The 20,987-nt window shown below is 44.0% G+C and overlaps 1 protein-coding gene across 3 annotated transcripts in view; it reads left to right on the top strand.

Annotated features, from left to right (window-relative positions):
- Window positions 1-439: 439 nt before the first annotated feature.
- PLCG1 (phospholipase C gamma 1) overlaps window positions 440-20,987 on the top strand; it is a 186,967-nt gene continuing 166,419 nt past the window's right edge. For 2 of the 3 annotated variants that reach the window (XM_063960252.1, XM_063960250.1), the window contains exon 1: window positions 578-1,218. In XM_063960252.1, the coding sequence (XP_063816322.1) occupies window positions 1,005-1,218 (214 nt within the window). In that variant the 5' untranslated portion in view covers window positions 578-1,004. Of the gene's footprint in view, window positions 517-577; window positions 1,219-20,987 lie in introns of those variants that run through there. The other variant, XM_063960251.1, reaches the window with a different exon arrangement.

The following is a 20,987-nucleotide window of genomic DNA, read 5'->3' as shown; positions in this document are numbered from 1 at the left end:
CACTCCCCCGTGGGCGGCGACTATGCGTTTGCACGGCTGCTAAAAGTAGCTAGCGAGTGATCAACTCGGAATGACCCCCTATATGTTTATCAACGTTCTGTCACAATCTACACAACTCACAGCACTACTCTGACACATTCCTTTGGATGTGGATAGGAACACTCCTCCTTGCAGATCCATTCATCCATTCCTACACTGCCATAGCATTACTGAGAGCATTATTGTGCACACTGCAATATATCTGAACAGTATTTGACCTTCCAGTTCCACACAGTGTACAGGATCCATCAGGTGGGCGCTGCACAGTCCTGAGAGCTGAGGGACAGCTCTCCCAGCGCCAGCCCCACTCCATAGACCAGCAGCATAGGCTAACTTGAAGGGCAGGTCGTACCTCTTTAAGAGGCCGGCCCAGGAGAGAGGGGCGGGGAATCCTGGCTCCAGTTACTCTCTGTCTATAATCCCACTGGAATCTCTGTGTGGATTCACATTAGCCAGGACACCGCAAGGAGACACTGGGTGGGTATGTGCCGACGGCAAACTGTTATAGTCCCCAAATAAAGGGGAAAAAACCCATTCGCCATCTTTGAAAATCCCTGCGCCGCCTGCCTGTGTGCGCTGCAGATGTGCGCTGCCGGGGCGCACTAGGGGCAGGAGGGATGCGGGTGGGTAGGAGACACACTTCCTCAGTGACTGTGCTGCTGCGTGCAGACCATGTTCCTGTGATCAGTGTATGCAGAGGAGGAGAAGAAGGGGGGCTGGAAGAGTAGGAGGAGGTGGTGAAGAATAAGGAGGAGGGAGGTTTAGCTCAGTCTCAGTTGGCAACAATAGAGAGGGCTGGAAATCTTTCACTAGCCCCCCTCCTCACAGCAGTCTCTCTGGCTTGATATTGCAGGCAGCAGCAGCAGAACCACTTGCAGGATTGCATTGTCCTCTGATGGCCGGAAAGGGCTCTGATTTGGAGTGTGGACTCTGAGTGGCCCGCTCCCCGCTGGATCCGTGGAAGGATGATGGAGGCAGGGGCTCTCGTGAACGGCTTTGCCCCCTGTGGGCAGAGTGAAGCTGAGCTGACCCATCTATGCAGGAGCCTGGAGGTTGGCACAGTAATGACTCTCTTTTACTCCAAGAAGTCCCAGAAGCCAGAGAGGAGGACCTTTCAGGTGAAGCTGGAGACGAGACAAGTTACATGGAGCAGGGGGGCAGACAAAGTAGAAGGGGCAGGTAAGGCTGTACTATTAGTATGTGCTTATGTGTAGTCCCTTATCAGGTGATCATTACATGTAGACATACAGAATACAAAGTCAGAATGTGTTTCAATGTCCAATCATCTCTTCAGACACAAATTAGTCTCATTGACTCCTACCTCTATGCAAATGTGTATATATAACATTGTGTGTATATATATATATATATATATATATATATATATATATATATATATATATATATATATATATATATATTCATTTGCAAAGCATCTTAGACTATATAGGCCTTCCTGAGAATGAATACAATAAGGCCATGTTCCAGTGGCGGCAAGTTGTTCTGTGCTGTAAATAACAGATTCCGCCAAAGCCTTCATGTTCTGTATGCATATGATATTTCTGTGTACTGTATGTCAGCAGCGTATCTGTGTGTGTATATAGTGTAAAAGTGTGCATAAGCAATATGTGTATGATGCATTACATCTTTGGATCTGCAGACTTGTACAATTAGTCCATATTGGTGTACAGTTAGTCTGCATTGCATCTCATCTCCCTGCATTACACTGGCACGTCTGAGTCTTATTTGTGCTTTGTTTTTACAATATACGTAGACCTGTATTCTAAGGTATATGTTACAGTTTGTGTAGGATATGCCCTGTTCAGTCCTTTGGGTAATTGGATGTATATTTTGACTCTCTTTATTACAGTACAAGCTTCAGAAATAGTAAGTCTGGGTTCCTTACCGGTCAGATTCTTGTCTGCCCATGGTGGAAATGTACACTGTGAGTCTGTAGCAGTTCTGGGAATAGCTCTATATTTCCCCCGTCTATTTGTGGATTCCAGGTGTATCCTGGATGTTATTGTCCTATTTCCACCCCTCCATTAACCCATAAAACACTGGCTAAGCGGAAATCGTCTAGCAGGCCTCCTATTATTACACAGCTTGGAAACGTTTCCAGAGTTCTATTCTTCTGGGTATTTAATTAACCCGTGTGTCTCTTCAGTCAGCACAATATAATAGTCTGGACTGAATAACATTTTCTAACTGCAAAGATGAATGCCTGTTTTACCAAACGTTGGAAAATAATTTCAGATAATTGCACAGATTTGCGGACAGATCTTATTTTACAAGAACACAATGGTATTACTGAAGCTACTGCCCAACTCAGGTGAACACCAGGGGGTAAAGTTACTAAGATGGGAGTTCTATTTAAGATGGGATGTTGCCCATAGCAACCAATCAGCTTCTACTTCTCATTTATCTAGCACCTTCTAGAAGATAATACCTGGAATCTGATTGGTTGCTATGGGCAACATCCCATCTTAAATAGAACTCCAGGTTCTACCAAATCAGCCAGTTATTAAGGTGCATACACACTAGTAGATTTTGAGCTCAAAGTAGCTCACTTTTGGCGTTTTGAGCTCAAAACCTCTAAAGGTGCGCATAGACACTGGGTGTTTTTGCCCAGCGTGTATACACAGCGATCATCGCTGGGCTGAAAATCACTCAGTGCATACACACTGAGCGCTTTTCCCCCGCTGCCCAGCGATGTCAGCTGGTGTGAACGACTTTCCATAGCAGGACACTATGGAAAGCCATTCATCTACTGGCAATACCAGCAGATGAATGGCGGCCGCCGGCGATGAAGCGGGAGCGCGCATCAGCGCTCACCGCCGGGGCATACACACTGGGCAAGTTTGAGCTGAAAGCAGCTCAACACACAAAAAGTGAGCTGCTTTCAGCTTAAAATCACCCAGTGTGTATGGGCCTTTAGTGTATATGGCTCCCGCATCATCGCTGGCCGCCGTCGGCCTGTTTTACTGGCCGAATGAACCACTTTCCACAGTCTCCTATGCACTGAGAGATTTTCCTGCCAGCGATGTTCACATAATCGCTGTGCATAAACACTGGGCAAAAACGCCCAGTGTGTATGCACCTTAATCATAATGCCCAAATGGGGGATGACAGTAGTACAGTCCAACGTGTTATATAGAATCCGATACTTCCCACTTGCATTCAGCTTATTTGAAAGAACCTTTTTCCTTGTTGCAGCGTGTTGGAGAATCATTTGCTACACCTAAGGTGCACACACACTATATGATATTTTAAATGATCTTTCTTATTTTCAGCCTTCTGAGCGATATAGTTTGTAATATCGCCCCGTGGTGTGTATGATACGAACGATTAACGATGAGCACTCCTGCAGGTCGTTATTGAATCCCTCTGTTGCCCGTATATACATCTCGATCTGACACTATCGTCAGAACCTGCATGTACACGCTGGCGGCGGGATGATGTCCCTGTACGATATCATTAGCGATATTGTACAGTGTGTACGCACTATATCGGCCACCCGGGAGGGTAGGGAAAACACTAGGCGATATCGCTCATGGAGCATATATCCTCAAGTATGTACCCCAGCTTCACTTGTTTAAAGTGGATCTGTCCGTTCTAAGGGAATGTCATGACTTAGGAAGCCTTTGATATTCTGAGGAGTTTGAAAATGTATGTTAACCAGTCTACTTTGTAGACTTTGTACCATAATATGGATTTTAGAGGTATAAAGGAACTATTTATAGGACTGTCTCTTAAAACAAGTGGTCTTAATATGAGTTACTTCAATTTCAGATTGGGACTGGGATTACAATACCAATGGGCATTTGTTACACTTATTGTTTTTGTTTTTTCATATATATTATTATTGTACTTACAGTGTTTGCTGCAGGGAGAATGTGCGTCCCATCTGGGTTTTCATCTGTTTTCCTCACTATTCCACGGCAATCTGTTCCTCTATTGCAATTTAAAATCAAAAAGGACATAACTGTTCAGGGTGTACAGATTTAGAAATTCCTGTATTCTGCTCTCAGATTAGGGCTGCAATCAATAGGGAGTTGTTGCTGCTTAATTCGGTGTCCAGTAATCGGAGTACAAGATTCACATTGCCAGTTTTTTCAGCTACCATTCTGTTCTGTGATCAGTATAACATCATACAGTACATATCTGTGCACTAACACAGTGTGGCCACACACACCAAATTCCAATATATTCTTTACTGAATACATTTTACACAACTAGAATTAGGGGGGTTTTTATCAAAGCTTGGAGAGAAATACAATTGTGAAAGAGAAAGCACCAACCAGTCGGCCTCTGTCATTTTTCAAACACATCCTGTAAATTGCAAGGTGGAAGTTGATTAGCTAGTACCTTATCTCTTACAATTCTATCTCTCTCCATGATTTGATAAATACCCACTTAGTTTTTTTATTTTTGTTGCCAGACTTTTTTTTTTTTTTTTTTGACGGGGAGGAGGAGGCAAAAATGTACTATGAACATATTTAAGAGTATTGAAGAACTCTTCCGGTGGGCGGGGCACCCAGAGTGGCCGCTTTTTCATGGGCTCCGGACCCTGATCTCCAGACTTCTCTCTAAAGTGTACAGTCAACCCAGGACTCTGCACCAAAGGCTGTCTGCTGACACCTTTATATCCTGCTGCAGCTTTGTGTCCGGGTCCGGAGCCGCTTCTTTCATGCCGGAGTCTAGCCTGCAAGGTTTCAGGCGTGTATGACCGCCCGCAGGCTGCACTGTAGGGGAAACAAGTACCCCCCAACGATCATGCCCTAAGATGGCTGCGGGCCGCAGCCATCTTAGGGCATGATCGTTGGGGAGTACTTGTTTCCCCTACAGTGCTGCTTTTGTCTTTAGCAATAATACGCGGTCGGGGCTTATCCTGCTACCTGCAACACAGCTGCCCGCTGTGGAATTTCTCACTTCACATTGAACTTTTCAGCTGGAACGCTGAACGCTGAGTTAGATTGCTACTAGCCAGGTCTGTAAGCCACACACCTTCCCTACATACAGTTATTAATGGCGACCCCTGCCTTTTTGGATATGCATACCACCTTTGCAAATCGCTTGGCACAAGAACTTAGTAACTTACTGATGCCATTCCTGGAGGATCGTGTAGCCCGCCTGCTGTATCGCTTGGACACTGTGATGATGCCTGCTGATTCCCTCTCCCGGACCACAGAAACCATTACGAATGCAACCTCTTCAACTGCTGTGATATCCGGCCCTCCTATCTCAAGTTCTCAGCACCCAGAGGGGATTAAACCCACTACATTCAACCTTTTTCCCTTTCCGGGCGGCTTGTGTTCTAATATTAAGATAGACTGTGGACTACCTGCTGGATACTTGGACATTCGGATGGCAGCCCCCTACCCTATATGGCATGACTACTACATCTTGGAATTACTGTCACTGGAAATCTTGCACTGTCACCAATGGCAGTTGCTAGTCGACACATATCTATTTGTACCTGCTTACAGTTACCAGCTGGCTTTCCCGGCATTCGCTGTATGGTTGCTGCCCGCAAGGGGATTTGTCTTACTTCCCAACGTGTATATCTTATCCCTGTTTCCAGGCCTTATAGGGGCAATAACACGAGGCTGTCAATAACTTTGATTTTACCTCTTTTTTCCTACTGACCTTATTTTATGACACTTACCAGTTTATGAGAAGTAGAGGGTTCTACTGGACGCGTGTCCTACATTTCTTTTATTATTATTATTATTATTATTCATTTTATTTTTATTCTTTATTTTTTTTCTGGTAATGTAGGGAATAGTGGATTTAGTATTGTATATACCCGTCTGTGCTTTGTGGCCTACCAGATTTTTGAAGCTGATTACTGCAGTACATTATATGCCCTATGCTTAAGTATATATATATACAGTATCTGTCACACCCTTATGCTCTGGCCCATTAGGCCGTATCAGGTAATTATGATGTTCACTTGCAGTATACAGTATTTGTAGTTATGAATCATTTGGTTTTAATGCTCATGTTCTTGTTTTAAGACCTCTCTCACTCTGGTCATTCAGCGGAATACTCTGTAGTGGTCTATGCCCTATCGACTAGTATAATATTTACTGCTAATGAACACACAGATGTTTTTTGTTTTATTTTAGATTTTTCGAGGCCTATTATCCATGTACTGATATCTACACGGATATATGTTTCTTTGTTTTTTTTTCTTTTATATCCCATTATATCCACTCATTAGAATTAGGGTATTCCTTGATACTGTTTTGTTTGTGGAGGGGAGATACAGGTATTATGTGTTTGATAGCCCCTTCAGCCCTACTTTCTTTACCTTATGCCGTAAAATAATTTCCACTGCATAGATAGTTGGCACTTTAGTTTGTAGTTTATTTTTTGACCATGGGCTACAGCCGTAGCTCATGCTCTCCCCATTTTGGTTGGTAAAATTTTGAGAAAATGAAGTTTGGAGCAATGCATTATCTACTTCGCTTGTGATTACCATACGCCTTTTGTTAGTTCCCCGTATACTAACTTATCACGCTGTCTTGTACGCTGTGTTAAAAACTATTTTACTAATTTGTCTGAATTATATGTTACGTTGTCATGATTTAAGATCTTTTCTCTGATTATGTACAATGTCTGAAAGCATTTGCTTCAATAAAAAACATGTTTAAAAAAAAACCAGTGCATTGAAGAACGCGTTTGTATTTAAATAGCCGGTCTGAGGTTCTTCAGAAGAAATACATGCATAGGGGGAATTCAGTTAGCCACTGCTAAAGCCAACACTATCGGGGATTTGTTTTGTTGTTTTTTTACCTGCCCGTAGTCAGGCGGAAAAAAAATCCCTGATAACTGACCAGTTTTCGTGATTGCGGCCCATGAAACGCATGGATCCCGGGAACTTATCCCAGATCCATGTGTTTTTGCCTGAAAACGGGTACATTTTCTGTTGAATAAAACATGCTGTAATTGAATTGCCTGAAAACCACCATCGGGCAATTTTCGCCCGAAAATTTATCTGGCACAAATGAGTAGTGTGAGACAGAGGTGGAACTACCATTGGTGCAGCAGGTGCATTACACCGGGGCCCATGAGGACTAAGGGGCCCACTGCTGCCTGGCTCCCCAGCAGACCATTTGAGCAATGTTAGATGAATGGCCCAGTGCAGAGAGCAGGGTGGGCCCCACTGCCTGAGGGACCTGCCCCTATCACCCACTGCCTCCCCCTACCTTCCACTGTCACCCTCTGCCTCCCCTGCCTTACGCTGTCAACCACTGCCATGTGGCATATTGTGAACTTGGGTTCGGGTGGAGGAGTGGGGGAATTATATTCTTGCACCTGGTCCCGCCACTCCGAAATTCCGCCACTGGTATGAGAGCAGCTTTGGTACCAAATATTTTAAACATAGCCTTTTCTTGTTAAATGTTATTCAAAGTCTCCACCTTGGCAAGCAATCATAGAAAATACAATGTAAAAACTCTGAACATATTGTAACATCTATGATACAATATGTAAACAATAAACTGTATAAGGGTGTGTACACACGGTGAGATTCGGGCTAAACCCCGATTCTCACTATGCGATAGGGACTAGGTCGGTATCGCAAGCAAAGATGACTGTGCTTGCGATACTGGCTTTGTACGATTTTGGCTAAGTGTCAATTTTGACTATCTTTTTATACTAGATAGTCAAAATTGACTTGCCTGCACAGTCTATCTGGGCTTGCAAAACCGACCTCGCAGGACCGCTCATCGGGATCTGTACTAACTTTCTTTGCAATTTTGACTATATAGTCAAAATCGCAAAAAAAAATCTCCCCGTGTGTACACACCTTAATGCCTGCTTAGCCAGTCAGCCAGTAATAAACATTACTGGGGGTATTTATTAAAGTTTGAAGCACGTTATGAGCTGATTGGTTGGTACTTAATCTCGCACAATTTTATCTCTCTCCCAGCTTTGATATCTGCTTCAACTTTGAATAACCCTCAGTATTTCCAAATTATCCTTCCTCATTTTATTAATTTAATTATTAGGTCATTTGTTTGAATGTAAGTTTTCATGAGCTAGGCCTTCCCTTCCTCATAATGCATGTCTGTCCTCCTTTTTTGTTCCTGTCATAAATTTGTTCTGTTTGCTTTGTGACTATGTACTCTGAACTCTTTTTTTTCTTTTTCTTTTTGTTAATAGTATAACTCCTATATCTTGTATTAATCTTTTAAATGTGTCATCCCCCTGTGTACAGTGCTCAGGACTCATGGCACTTTATTAATATCATCTTTTATTTATAATGTGTTGGGTATAGCTTTTTGTTATGCTCCAATAGTTAACCAAACTTTCAAAAAATATGTGTGAAATGCCAATGGGAGGGAAACCAATCATGATTCTCAAAAATGCATTTTACCAGGTCTTTAAAATTAAAGATGCTCATTGGGGCATTTTTTAAAACCTAGGAAAGTATGGGAAACATGTACTGTAACTAGGGTGGCCAATTTCAGGATTGGGATCCCAGGATTTAGGCCAAAAATCGGCCCAGGATTGGAAGCTCCAATCCTGAGGATTGAGGGATTATGCAACCCTTTGTCTTTTTAAAGCCGGGCAGCGTTGAGTGTCCTTACGATGCTCAGACGCTGCCCGGCTCCCTCCTCCCCCTGCGCAGCATGACGTGCAGTCACAGGTCACGCTGCGCAGTCAGCCGTCCACCGCTGAGCCCGAAGGATGTGTCCCACTCTCCTGCCCCCGTCGTATGGTGAGTTATGTGTGCGAGGTGAGAGGGGCGGACACATAGGGAAAAGCCAATCCCGGGATTTACTATTTTTCAAAATGGCCAGTGATTGGCCACCCTAACTGTAGACCATATCAAGCAATCTAATTTCTTGCTTTAATTTTTCTTTTTTTTTTTTTTAAAGTAAACTAATTGTTCATCATAATTTCAGGAGTGAAAATTACATAATCAATTTTGTCACATACAGCAATCCTACTTCATGTGCAAGAATGGTTAGAATTTTGATTCCATCTCCTGAAGAATAGTTTGTAAAAAGATTGTTTCTCCGCTTCTGAAAACATTGATTTTATACATCTGTAGTTTTGAGCTGCCAAGAAACCTAAACTCACAGAGGGGAGTGAAAAATTAGTTGCCTCCTTTTTTAGATGGTTTACTTCAGACGACTACTTTAATTGTGTGGAGACTTATGGCTACGCATACATTTTTAGGGATCAACTAGTGCCTAAAGAGACTATATACTAGACCTTGGTGAGAGAATAAGAGCCAGCCAGTCAGCTCTTAACTGCCATGTTACAGGCTGTTTTTGAAAGGAAGCTAGTTGATTGGTACTTTTTATCTCTGTCAACTTTATCTCTCTCCAAGGCTTAGCACAGAGACAGTTTGTACAGTAGTTTTAAGTTATTGACTGTTACCACGCTTGACATATGTTTGTTGGTGAGTACCCTAGTTTAAAGCGGGCATGATATAACAAAGTGTAGCCAATCGGATCCATGAAATATTCCCAGCAACAGGAAGTGAGCTGTGCAAGGCAGTGACATGTCCAGTTGTGTCATTATGTTAGTACAGGACTGCAGGTTTATATATTCATTCTTACCCCCTTTAACTTTGAACAGTGGGGGTCATTCCAACCCGTTCGCACGCAGAAGTTCTTCGCTGTGGTGCGAATGAGTCGGAACTGCGCATGCACGGCGTACACATTGCCCGGCAACGACGCGCACAATGAAAAAAGAAAACGCAGCGCCGATCGCATGAAGATTGACAGTGGAGAGGCGTTCCGGGGCGGATAGTCACCGTTGGATGCCGTTTTCGGGGAGTGGTCGTCCGAACGCAGGTGTGTCCAAGCAAACGGAGGGCGGATGTCTGACATCAAAGCCAGGAGGAACGTCGCTGGATCCGTCTCACAGGGTAAGTAGCTCCAGCCTTACTCCTAGGTTGCTGAAAACTTTTTTAGCATAGCAGGGCTGCACAAGCGATCGCAGCCCTGCTAAGCAAAAATACACTCCCCCATAGGCGGGGATTTAGTTGATCGCACCAGCAGCAAAAAGTTGCTGGCTGCGATCAACTCGGAATCACCCCCAATGAACAGGATTACTTCATTGCCATATTTTGTGTTCATTTCACGCTAAAACAGTGGTTTATATTTTGCATTCACTAATCTTGTCACAAATTATATATATATATATATATATTTGTTTTGAAGTAAATTCAGCCCCACCCCACCACCACCTTGTTAATAACGAATGGTACATAGTGTTATGCATATATGTTGACTATATAAAAGGTCTACCAATAGAATGTTAGAGAGGAAAGAGAATTTGTATGGAGCAATCTTCTGTCGATATATTTGTTAAAGGACACTGCAGTGAGCCTGACTTTTATTTGTTTGTCATCTATGCATGGCAAATGTAAGTGTAATGGTGATTTCTCTAACGTCCTAAGTGGATGCTGGGGACTCCGTCAGGACCATGGGGAATAGCGGCTCCGCAGGAGACAGGGCACAAAAAGTAAGCTTTTAGGATCACATGGTGTGTACTGGCTCCTCCCCCTATGACCCTCCTCCAAGCCTCAGTTAGGTTTTTGTGCCCGTCCGAGCAGGGTGCAATCTAGGTGGCTCTCCTAAAGAGCTGCTTAGAAAAAGTTTTTTAGGTTTTTTATTTTTAATGAGTCCTGCTGGCAGGATGGATTGGATTCTTAGGCTACTGGACACCATTAGCTCCAGAGGGAGTCGGAACACAGGTCTCACCCTGGGGTTCGTCCCGGAGCCGCGCCGCCGACCCCCCTTACAGATGCTGAAGATTGAAGGTCCGGAAACAGGCGGCAGAAGGCTCTTCAGTCTTCATGAAGGTAGCGCACAGCACTGCAGCTGTGCGCCATTGTTGTCACACACTTCACACCAGACGGTCACGGAGGGTGCAGGGCGCTGCTGGGGGCGCCCTGGGCAGCAATATATAATACCTTTTTATGGCAAAAGAATACATCACATATAGCCATTAAGGCTATATGTATGTATTTAACCCATGCCAAATGTCTAAAACTCCGGGAGAAAAGCCCGCCGGAATAGGGGGCGGGGCTTATTCTCCTCAGCACACAGCGCCATTTTCCTGCTCAGCTCCGCTGTGAGGAAGGCTCCCAGGACTCTCCCCTGCACTGCACTACAGAAACAGGGTAAAACAGAGAGGGGGGGGCATATTTTGGCGATATTTTTATATATTTAAGCGGCTATAAGGAACAACACTTATATAGGGTTGTTCCCATATATATTATAGCGCTTGGGTGTGTGCTGGCAAACTCTCCCTCTGTCTCCCCAAAGGGCTAGTGGGGTCCTGTCTTCGATAAGAGCATTCCCTGTGTGTCTGCTGTGTGTCGGTACGTGTGTGTCGACATGTATGAGGACGATGTTGGCGTGGAGGCAGAGCAATTGCCGATAATGGTGATGTCACCCCCCAGGGAGTCGACACCGGAATGGATGGCTTTGTTTATGGAATTACGTGATAATGTCAGCACATTACAAAAATCAGTTGACGACATGAGACGGCCGGCAAACCAATTAGTACCTGCCCAGGCGTCTCAGACACCGTCAGGGGCTGTAAAGCGCCCTTTACCTCAGTCGGTCGACACAGACCCAGACACAGACACTGAATCTAGTGTCGACGGTGATGAAACAAACGTATTTTCAAGTAGGGCCACACGTTATATGATCACGGCAATGAAGGAGGCTTTGCATATCTCTGATACTACAAGTACCACAAAAAAAGGGGTATTATGTGGGGGGTGAAAAAACTACCTGTAGTTTTTCCTGAATCAGAGGAATTAAATGATGTATGTGATGAAGCGTGGGTTAACCCAGATAGAAAAATGCTAATTTCAAAAAAGTTATTAGCATTATACCCTTTCCCGCCAGAGGTTAGGGCGCGCTGGGAAACACCCCCTAGGGTGGATAAGGCGCTCACACGCTTATCGAAACAAGTGGCGTTACCGTCTCCTGATACGGCCGCCCTCAAGGATCCAGCTGATAGGAGGCTGGAAACTACCCTGAAAAGTATATACACTCATACTGGTGTTATACTGCGACCAGCCATCGCCTCAGCCTGGATGTGCAGTGCTGGGGTCGTCTGGTTGGATTCCCTGACTGAAAATATTGATACCCTGGATAGGGACAGTATTTTATTGACTATAGAGCAATTAAAGGATGCTTTCCTTTATATGCGAGATGCGCAGAGAGATATTTGCACTCTGGCATCGAGAGTAAATGCGATGTCCATATCTGCCAGAAGGAGTTTATGGACGCGACAGTGGTCAGGTGATGCGGATTCCAAACGACATATGGAAGTATTGCCGTATAAAGGGGAGGAATTATTTGGCGTCGGTCTATCGGATCTGGTGGCTACGGCAACTGCCGGAAAATCCACTTTTTTACCTCAGACCCCCTCCCAACAGAAAAAGACACCGTCTTTTCAGCCGCAGTCCTTTCGTTCCTATAAGAACAAGCGGACAAAAGGACAGTCATATCTGCCTCGGGGCAGAGGAAGGGGTAAGCAAGCAGCCCCTGCCCAGGAACAGAAGCCCTCCCAGGGTTCTGCAAAGCCCTCAGCATGACGCTGGGGCCTTACAAGCGGACTCAGGAACGGTGGGGGGTCGACTCAAGAATTTCAGCGCACAGTGGGCTTGCTCACAGGTGGACCCCTGGATTCTACAGGTAGTATCTCAGGGTTACAGGTTGGAATTCGAGAAGTCTCCCCCTCGCCGGTTCCTAAAGTCTGCTTTGCCAACGTCTCCCTCGGACAGGGCGACGGTATTGGAAGCCATTCACAAGCTGTTTGCTCAGCAGGTGATAGTCAAGGTACCCCTCCTACAACAGGGAAAGGGGTATTACTCCACGCTATTTGTGGTACCGAAGCCGGACGGCTCGGTAAGACCTATTCTAAATCTCAAATCTTTGAACCTGTACATACAAAAATTCAAGTTCAAGATGGAGTCACTCAGAGCAGTGATAGCGAATCTGGAAGAAGGGGACTTTATGGTGTCCCTGGACATAAAGGACGCTTACCTGCATGTCCCAATTTGCCCTTCACATCAAGGGTACCTCAGGTTCGTGGTGCAAAACTGTCATTATCAGTTTCAGACGCTGCCGTTTGGATTGTCCACGGCACCTCGGGTCTTTACCAAGGTAATGGCCGAAATGATGATCCTTCTACGAAGAAGAGGCGTATTAATTATCCCTTACTTGGACGATCTCCTGATAAGGGCAAGATCCAGAGAACAGCTGGAAGACGGAGTAGCACTAACCCAACTAGTGCTGCAACAACACGGGTGGATTCTGAATTTTCCAAAATCTCAGTTGACCCCGACGACACGTCTGCTGTTCCTGGGAATGATTCTGGACACGGTTCAGAAAAAGGTGTTTCTTCCGGAGGAGAAAGCCAGGGAGTTATCCGAACTTGTCAGGAACCTCCTAAAACCAGGGACAGTGTCTGTGCATCAATGCACAAGAGTCCTGGGAAAGATGGTGGCTTCTTACGAAGCGATTCCATTCGGCAGATTCCACGCACGAACTTTTCAGTGGGATCTGCTGGACAAATGGTCCGGATCGCATCTGCAGATGCATCAGCGGATAACCTTATCGCCACGGACAAGGGTGTCTCTTCTGTGGTGGTTGCAGAGTGCTCATCTGTTAGAGGGCCGCAGATTCGGCATACAGGACTGGGTCCTGGTGACCACGGATGCCAGTCTGAGAGGCTGGGGAGCGGTCACACAAGGAAGAAACTTCCAGGGAGTATGGTCAAGCCTGGAGATGTCTCTTCACATAAATATACTGGAGCTAAGAGCGATTTACAATGCTCTAAGTCTGGCAAAACCCCTGCTTCAGGGTCAGCCGGTGTTGATCCAGTCGGACAACATCACGGCAGTCGCCCACGTAAACAGACAGGGCGGCACAAGAAGCAGGACAGCAATGGCAGAAGCTGCAAGGATTCTTCGCTGGGCGGAAGATCATGTGATAGCACTGTCAGCAGTATTCATTCCGGGAGTGGACAACTGGGAAGCAGACTTCCTCAGCAGACACGATCTACACCTGGGAGAGTGGGGACTTCATCCAGAAGTCTTCCACATGATTGTGAACCGTTGGGAAAAACCAATGGTGGATATGATGGCGTCCCGCCTCAACAAAAAACTGGACAGGTATTGCGCCAGGTCAAGAGATCCTCAGGCAATAGCTGTGGACGCTCTGGTAACACCGTGGGTGTTCCAGTCAGTGTATGTGTTCCCTCCTCTGCCTCTCATACCAAAAGTACTGAGAATTATACGGCAAAAGGGAGTAAGAACGATACTAGTGGCTCCGGATTGGCCAAGAAGAACTTGGTACCCGGAACTTCAAGAGATGCTCACGGAGGATCCGTGGCCTCTACCTCTAAGACGGGACCTGCTTCAGCAGGGACCGTGTCTATTCCAAGACTTACCGCGGCTGCGTTTGACGGCATGGCGGTTGAACGCCGAATTCTAAAGGAAAAAGGCATTCCGGAAGAGGTCATTCCTACACTGGTAAAGGCCAGGAAGGAGGTGACTGCACAACATTATCACCGCATTTGGAGGAAATATGTTGCGTGGTGTGAGGCCAGGAAGGCCCCCACGGAGGAATTTCAACTGGGTCGATTCCTACATTTCCTGCAAACAGGATTGTCTATGGGCCTCAAATTGGGGTCCATTAAGGTTCAAATTTCGGCCCTGTCGATTTTCTTCCAGAAAGAATTGGCTTCAGTTCCTGAAGTCCAGACTTTTGTAAAAGGAGTACTACATATACAGCCCCCGGTTGTGCCCCCAGTGGCACCGTGGGATCTTAATGTAGTCTTGGATTTTCTAAAATCCCATTGGTTTGAGCCGCTCAAATCGGTGGAGATGAAGTATCTTACATGGAAAGTAACCATGCTACTGGCCCTGGCTTCAGCCAGGAGAGTATCAGAATTGGCGGCTTTATCATATAAGAGCCCATATCTGATTTTCCATACGGACAGGGCAGAACTGCGGACGCGTCCTCATTTTCTGCCTAAGGTGGTGTCAGCGTTTCACCTGAGCCAGCCTATTGTGGTGCCTGCGGCTACTAACGAGTTGGAGGATTCCAAGTTGTTGGACGTGGTCCGGGCATTGAAAATATATATTTCAAGAACGGCTGGAGTCAGAAAGTCTGACTCACTGCTTATATTGTATGCACCCAACAAGATGGGTGCTCCTGCTTCTAAGCAGACGATTGCTCGTTGGATTTGTAGCACAATTCAACTTGCACATTCTGTGGCAGGCTTGCCACAACCTAAATCTGTCAAGGCCCATTCCACAAGGAAAGTGGGCTCATCCTGGGCGGCTGCCCGGGGAGTCTCGGCATTACAACTCTGCCGAGCTGCTACTTGGTCAGGGGCAAACACGTTTGCAAAATTCTACAAATTTGATACCCTGGCTGAGGAGGACCTGGAGTTCTCTCATTCGGTGCTGCAGAGTCATCCGCACTCTCCCGCCCGTTTGGGAGCTTTGGTATAATCCCCATGGTCCTGACGGAGTCCCCAGCATCTACTTAGGACGTTCGAGAAAATAAGAATTTACTTACCGATAATTCTATTTCTCGTAGTCCGTAGTGGATGCTGGGCGCCCATCCCAAGTGCGGATTGTCTGCAATACTTGTACATAGTTATTGTTACAAAAAAATCGGGTTGTTATTTGTTGTGAGCCGTCTGTTCAGAGGCTCCTACGTTTGTCATACTGTTAACTGGGTTCAGATCACAAGTTATACGGTGTGATTGGTGTGGCTGGTATGAGTCTTACCCGGGGTTCAATATCCTTCCTTATTGTGTACGCTCGTCCGGGCACAGTACCTAACTGAGGCTTGGAGGAGGGTCATAGGGGGAGGAGCCAGTACACACCATGTGATCCTAAAAGCTTACTTTTTGTGCCCTGTCTCCTGCGGAGCCACTATTCCCCATGGTCCTGACGGAGTACCCAGCATCCACTACGGACTACGAGAAATAGAATTATCGGTAAGTAAATTCTTATTTTCTGCAAAGTTATTGAAAGTTTTTTGTTTTCCTAGCTTCAGTCACCATTTTTCCTTTTTCACTTTTATCGAAGTTGTATTTGCTTGGTAAAAATCAGTATTGCAGGCAGACCGTCTTTTTTTCTTTTTAGAATGCCCACTGTGTTTCCTTCTCTTGCTTATCCAAAGGTAATGAGCTTTGGTTTGTTGTACTACAGCTTTGAGTTGTCTGACTTTAATTTTGTCCTCCCTGTCTTGGCTTTCAAAGACATTGGGGCATTCTAAGGGGTCTATTTACTAAGCAGTGATAAAAGTGGAGAAGTGAGCCAGAGGAGAAGTTGCCCATGACAACCAATCAGCATTGATGTAACATTTATAATTTGCATACTATAAAAGAAAACAGCAGCTGATTGTTTGCCATGGGCAGCTTCTCCACTGGCTCTCTTCTCCACTTTTAGCACTGCTTAGTACATGTCCCCCTAAATCTTTATACTAAAGTATAACTGCAATGTTAAATAGTTTTCATTTTCACATGGACCTGTTAAATTAAATGTGCTGTAACGCTTAGCAACTGCTCAGAATCATAATGCAGAGTGTTTGGTATTGTGTTTTCTTCAGCTCTAGTACATACTTAAGGTAGAAAATGACTCTAATTGTTAACAGTTTTACACTGTAATAAGATATTTACCCAAAACAACGATCTGATTTTTGTTTGTACTAGCAAGTCTGTCCATTCTATAGACACAAAATGCCACCATGGCTCAGAAGATGTTGTTACGTGTTATTGCAGAGCTGTGTATATAGCACATATTACCCAAAACACCAACACCATTCTGACACACAGCACAGTGAATAAATGGCGTATTATCCCCAGGTCTGCTATTTAACAACGTCTTTCTGTTTACCCAACAAAGTTATTACTTTCTGGGTGTTTTGGAAATACACTTATTTCTCTGTTGGTTACACTCTGCTCGTGAGCCTGGAGAGCCAAATTGGCAGCTTGTGCAGACTTGCACACTACCCTCTTTCTGTTCAGAAGCCCCTTTCTGCTGGGGGTACCGATAGGCTCAACGTGTCCTTTCTGTTTGTGCACTTTGATCTAAAAAGGGTTAGCCATTTCCCTGAAAATAGCAGCTTTTCTTACTAGTTCAGAGTTGTTTTCTATAAAATAAGAACATTTTTAAATTGTACCACTGCCTGATTGTTCCATTTACATTTACTAGTCTCCCTGCTCCGTCTGGAGTGCCAAAGACTGTGCCGTTCATCAGTTTTTCTTGGGGATTCTCCAGTTCTTTACCACACCCACAGGTGACAACAGGAGGAGTGTGAGCAGGAGGGCCAGTAGTAAGCAGCAGTATATAGATTGTTCCTCATGCTCGCTTATCTTTCCACCCTTGCCTGCCATTACCTTTAAAGTGGCAAATGGACTTAATTTGGCTGTTCTATATTTGAGAACTGAAAAAAAAAAAAAAGAAGAGGAAACTGACTTCAAAGGTCTGGCTAGGAGAAGGATGAGTTTAGTACTGTAGCGCTGTCAACTCAATTTTATGTTTGTGACAAATATTGGTAATAACGCACCTCTATTGTAAAAGGTAAAGATATAAACTCAGAAAAGTTCAGTGAACATATAAAAAGTGTAAGATATAACATTGACACAGTGGTAGCTATTAATAGCCATTTGACTTAAAATTGCAGTTTGAAGTAAAGCCAGATTGGTTGTTACATCACTGATAACTACACATTCCATTACAAAAAGATTTCACAGGGAGTCGTGTAACACATGTGACATCACTGCTCACTTAATGTATTCTGTTTTGCAATAGTGACCTCACAACTCTTCCACTAAGCATTATTCAATGTATCACATGACCCTTTGTACTGTAATATCGCACCAGTCCTTGCTGCTGCTCACAATTAAAGCAGGCATTTCTGGGCTGGCCCACTATTCACGAGACTACGTTATTCTCATTGCCCCTTACTTCAAACATTGCACGTTTCAAGTAAATTAGCAGTTGCAGAGACCATACATATAACATACTGTGACCTTGAGTCTTCTTGAAGATACTGGAAAGTGTTTGTCCATTATTCATCCGTCTCAGGTGACTTATTCATCCTGCTTATCCCCAGTGTTTATGTGATAAATAAACAGGGCTATGTTGCCAACCGTTTCCATCAGTACATTATAACCTGTAATGATGTGCATACCTATGTAATGCCGGCCACTCTGGAAATAGGTTATACACAGACGTCTGTGTCCCCTTTTAGTAACAGGGGAGTCTTTGTGCTTGCTGCTACCCCTCCCAGGTCTATTAAGTTTGTTTCCCAAATGGTATTCATCCCTTCATTACCAGATTCCTGCAGCTCGCTGCTGAATAAATACTGTCACTTGTGGGATTATATTAAAGTTGTTGGACCACAAAGAAGTTACATCTTAGTTGAAAGAAACAATTAGGGTGTTTTTTTTTAGCTTTGCTGCTTTGTGGCTTGTGTCCTTGGCTCTGTCCCTATGGGAGGCCTTGTCTGCTGCTTATTGATTTTGTCTCTGCGAAATCTCTTACCTGCAGATGGGACAGTAACTGATACAATCTCACTCCTCTTCTATAGTGGGCAGAGGGCTGATTCTCGTGTTACCATTTAAGCGAATGCGTCATTGCCAGTTGTCCCCAATATCCAGGGTCTGTCCCAGGTTTAATGTATTGCTAGGAATGTGCCTCTTATTAGTATTAACCTGCTGAAATATAAAACTCCTATTTATGTGCGTGTTTTAACTAATCTAATGCAAAAAGAAAAGAAAAAACACCATTGCCACAATTTAGCATGGTGAGGATTATAGTGAAGAAGTTGCCCATAGAAACCAATCAGCGTCTCATTTATCTACCACTACTCTACGTCGCTCTATTTCTCGCTCGCTACATCTCCCCCTTAGTCTCCATACAACCCTAAAACACTGACTACACCTCTTTACCTCTAATCTCCGCTTCCGGATGTATAATCCACAATAGAAAACCATACAATGGGCTGACCCTCACTGCGTTGCAGCTCTGCCCTCTCTCTCCCCTGGGTCTGTCTGTCTGGCTGGGAACTCATCAGACTGATCTACCGGGTTCTTTGGAAGAGTTCTAAGCAGGATATGAGAGGATAATGTAGCTGCCCCCCTGGGGATTAAATGACGTTTTAAAGGATATCAGAAGCTGCTTGAAATCCATCCCGCAGTTACTGGAGTATCTTCTTACCATATTTATTTGATTTACTGATTTCTGTATATTGAATAAGTATATGTAGTTAAATAAGTATTTGTTTCGAGAGTGTAACTGTAATTGATTGAAATCTATTATACGGAGGAAGTGAAGCTCTCTCTTTCCGGCATGTCACATCTGCTTTGGGGTGTATGAGCCAATCGTATGCTCCAGCAGTGGGTATTGCTGGGTTTTACTGCTTTAAGGAGCAGTCGATGCTAATAGATCAGTCACCCCCCTTGTCTGTTAAACTAGAATAGCGCTGTCAAAGTATTGTGTGGGAAGGGTTGGGCCTGTGTTATCATATGCATTCTTGTGTTCTAGAATCCATTGAACAGTGGGTTTTACATACAACTAGGTGCCATATAAAGGATTTTTAGTATGCCCAATATAACCACCCTGTACAAATAAATACATTATGTACTAGTGAGAGCGGATAAAAAATGATAGAGGTCTGTGTATTGATGCTACAAATGTAAGGAAGAAATGACTGTGTTGCAGAGAGAGAATACTGAACAGCATTGCTCTAGAGATGAAGAACACTTATTTTAAGAAAAAGTCAGAATAACAGGTAATCGCATTAAGCAGTGGTACCCAAACTGGGTGCCTCGGGGAACTTGTAGGGATGCCCTGGGTTGGTTGTCCAGGACTAATTTAAAATGAATTATGGTCAATATAATGGGAAAAAACAGTGCTTGTGGCTTCCCATCATAAAATATGTGGACACCTAGAAGCAAATCCTGTCCCGCATCACATAAAGAACCTAAGGATGACATATAAAGACAGTTACTTAATTTAATATGTTTTTCTGAATTTCACAATAAGATTTTGGCCTAGGGGTAACCTGAAAAAATTCTGTTGCTTTGAGAACCACTTGCATAAAGGATTGCAGAGAAAACAGCAGTATAAATTAAAACCGTTACTAAAAATAGTGTTCTATGACTTTATTATCTATTTGACTCAGGTTTATATACAGAATCGAAATACCGTCGACACTCCGCAACTAGAGGGATTTTGTCACTTTTGTAGTTCTGTTTAGAAAATGAAAGAAAATCTTTTTTTTTTTTTTTTTTTAATACTTGTGCACCAGTTTTCATAAAGCCCAATAGTGTGTGGTATGATAACAAATTGTGCAGTGTCTAGATTGTGTATATATATATATATTTTTTTTTTTTTTCTTTTCAGATCAAGCTACATTTATATTGGTCTGTCTTAAGATTGCAGAAAACTGCATTGATTGTACATTAAATTAGGACCACAAATTGTTATGCATCTGTCATGGATCTCTAGTTTTGTGTGTGTGTGTGTGTGTGTGTGTGTGTGTTATATTATATATTCTAGCCTTGTAAGATGAATGACCAAGGAGCATGTTGTAGAATGCACACGCTGACTAGTGACAGCAGTGGCAGCCATTTTGTGGCCTTCTCCAATATTTGAGAATGCAGCCTAGAAGCTAGTGAAGTGACAGAGGAGGCATGAGGTACTAGCTACTAGTCCATAAAATGTCCCTCTCCTTTGTAGTACAGGATGAAAGATTGAGCGGGTGACACCCAGTGTATGATGTAATGAATGTATGTAATGAAAGGTCATTAACAAAATTGCAGGCTCATTTTATAATGCATATTGACATTAGTGCCTACATAAATATCGTCCTAGAACCATCATAGTCCCTTTTTAGCTTGATGTAAATCCTGACTTCATCACTCACCAA

The sequence above is a fragment of the Pseudophryne corroboree genome, chromosome 3 (genome assembly GCF_028390025.1).
Source record: "Pseudophryne corroboree isolate aPseCor3 chromosome 3, aPseCor3.hap2, whole genome shotgun sequence".
NCBI lineage: Eukaryota > Metazoa > Chordata > Amphibia > Anura > Myobatrachidae > Pseudophryne > Pseudophryne corroboree.
This window is presented reverse-complemented; position numbering and strand designations above follow the sequence as displayed.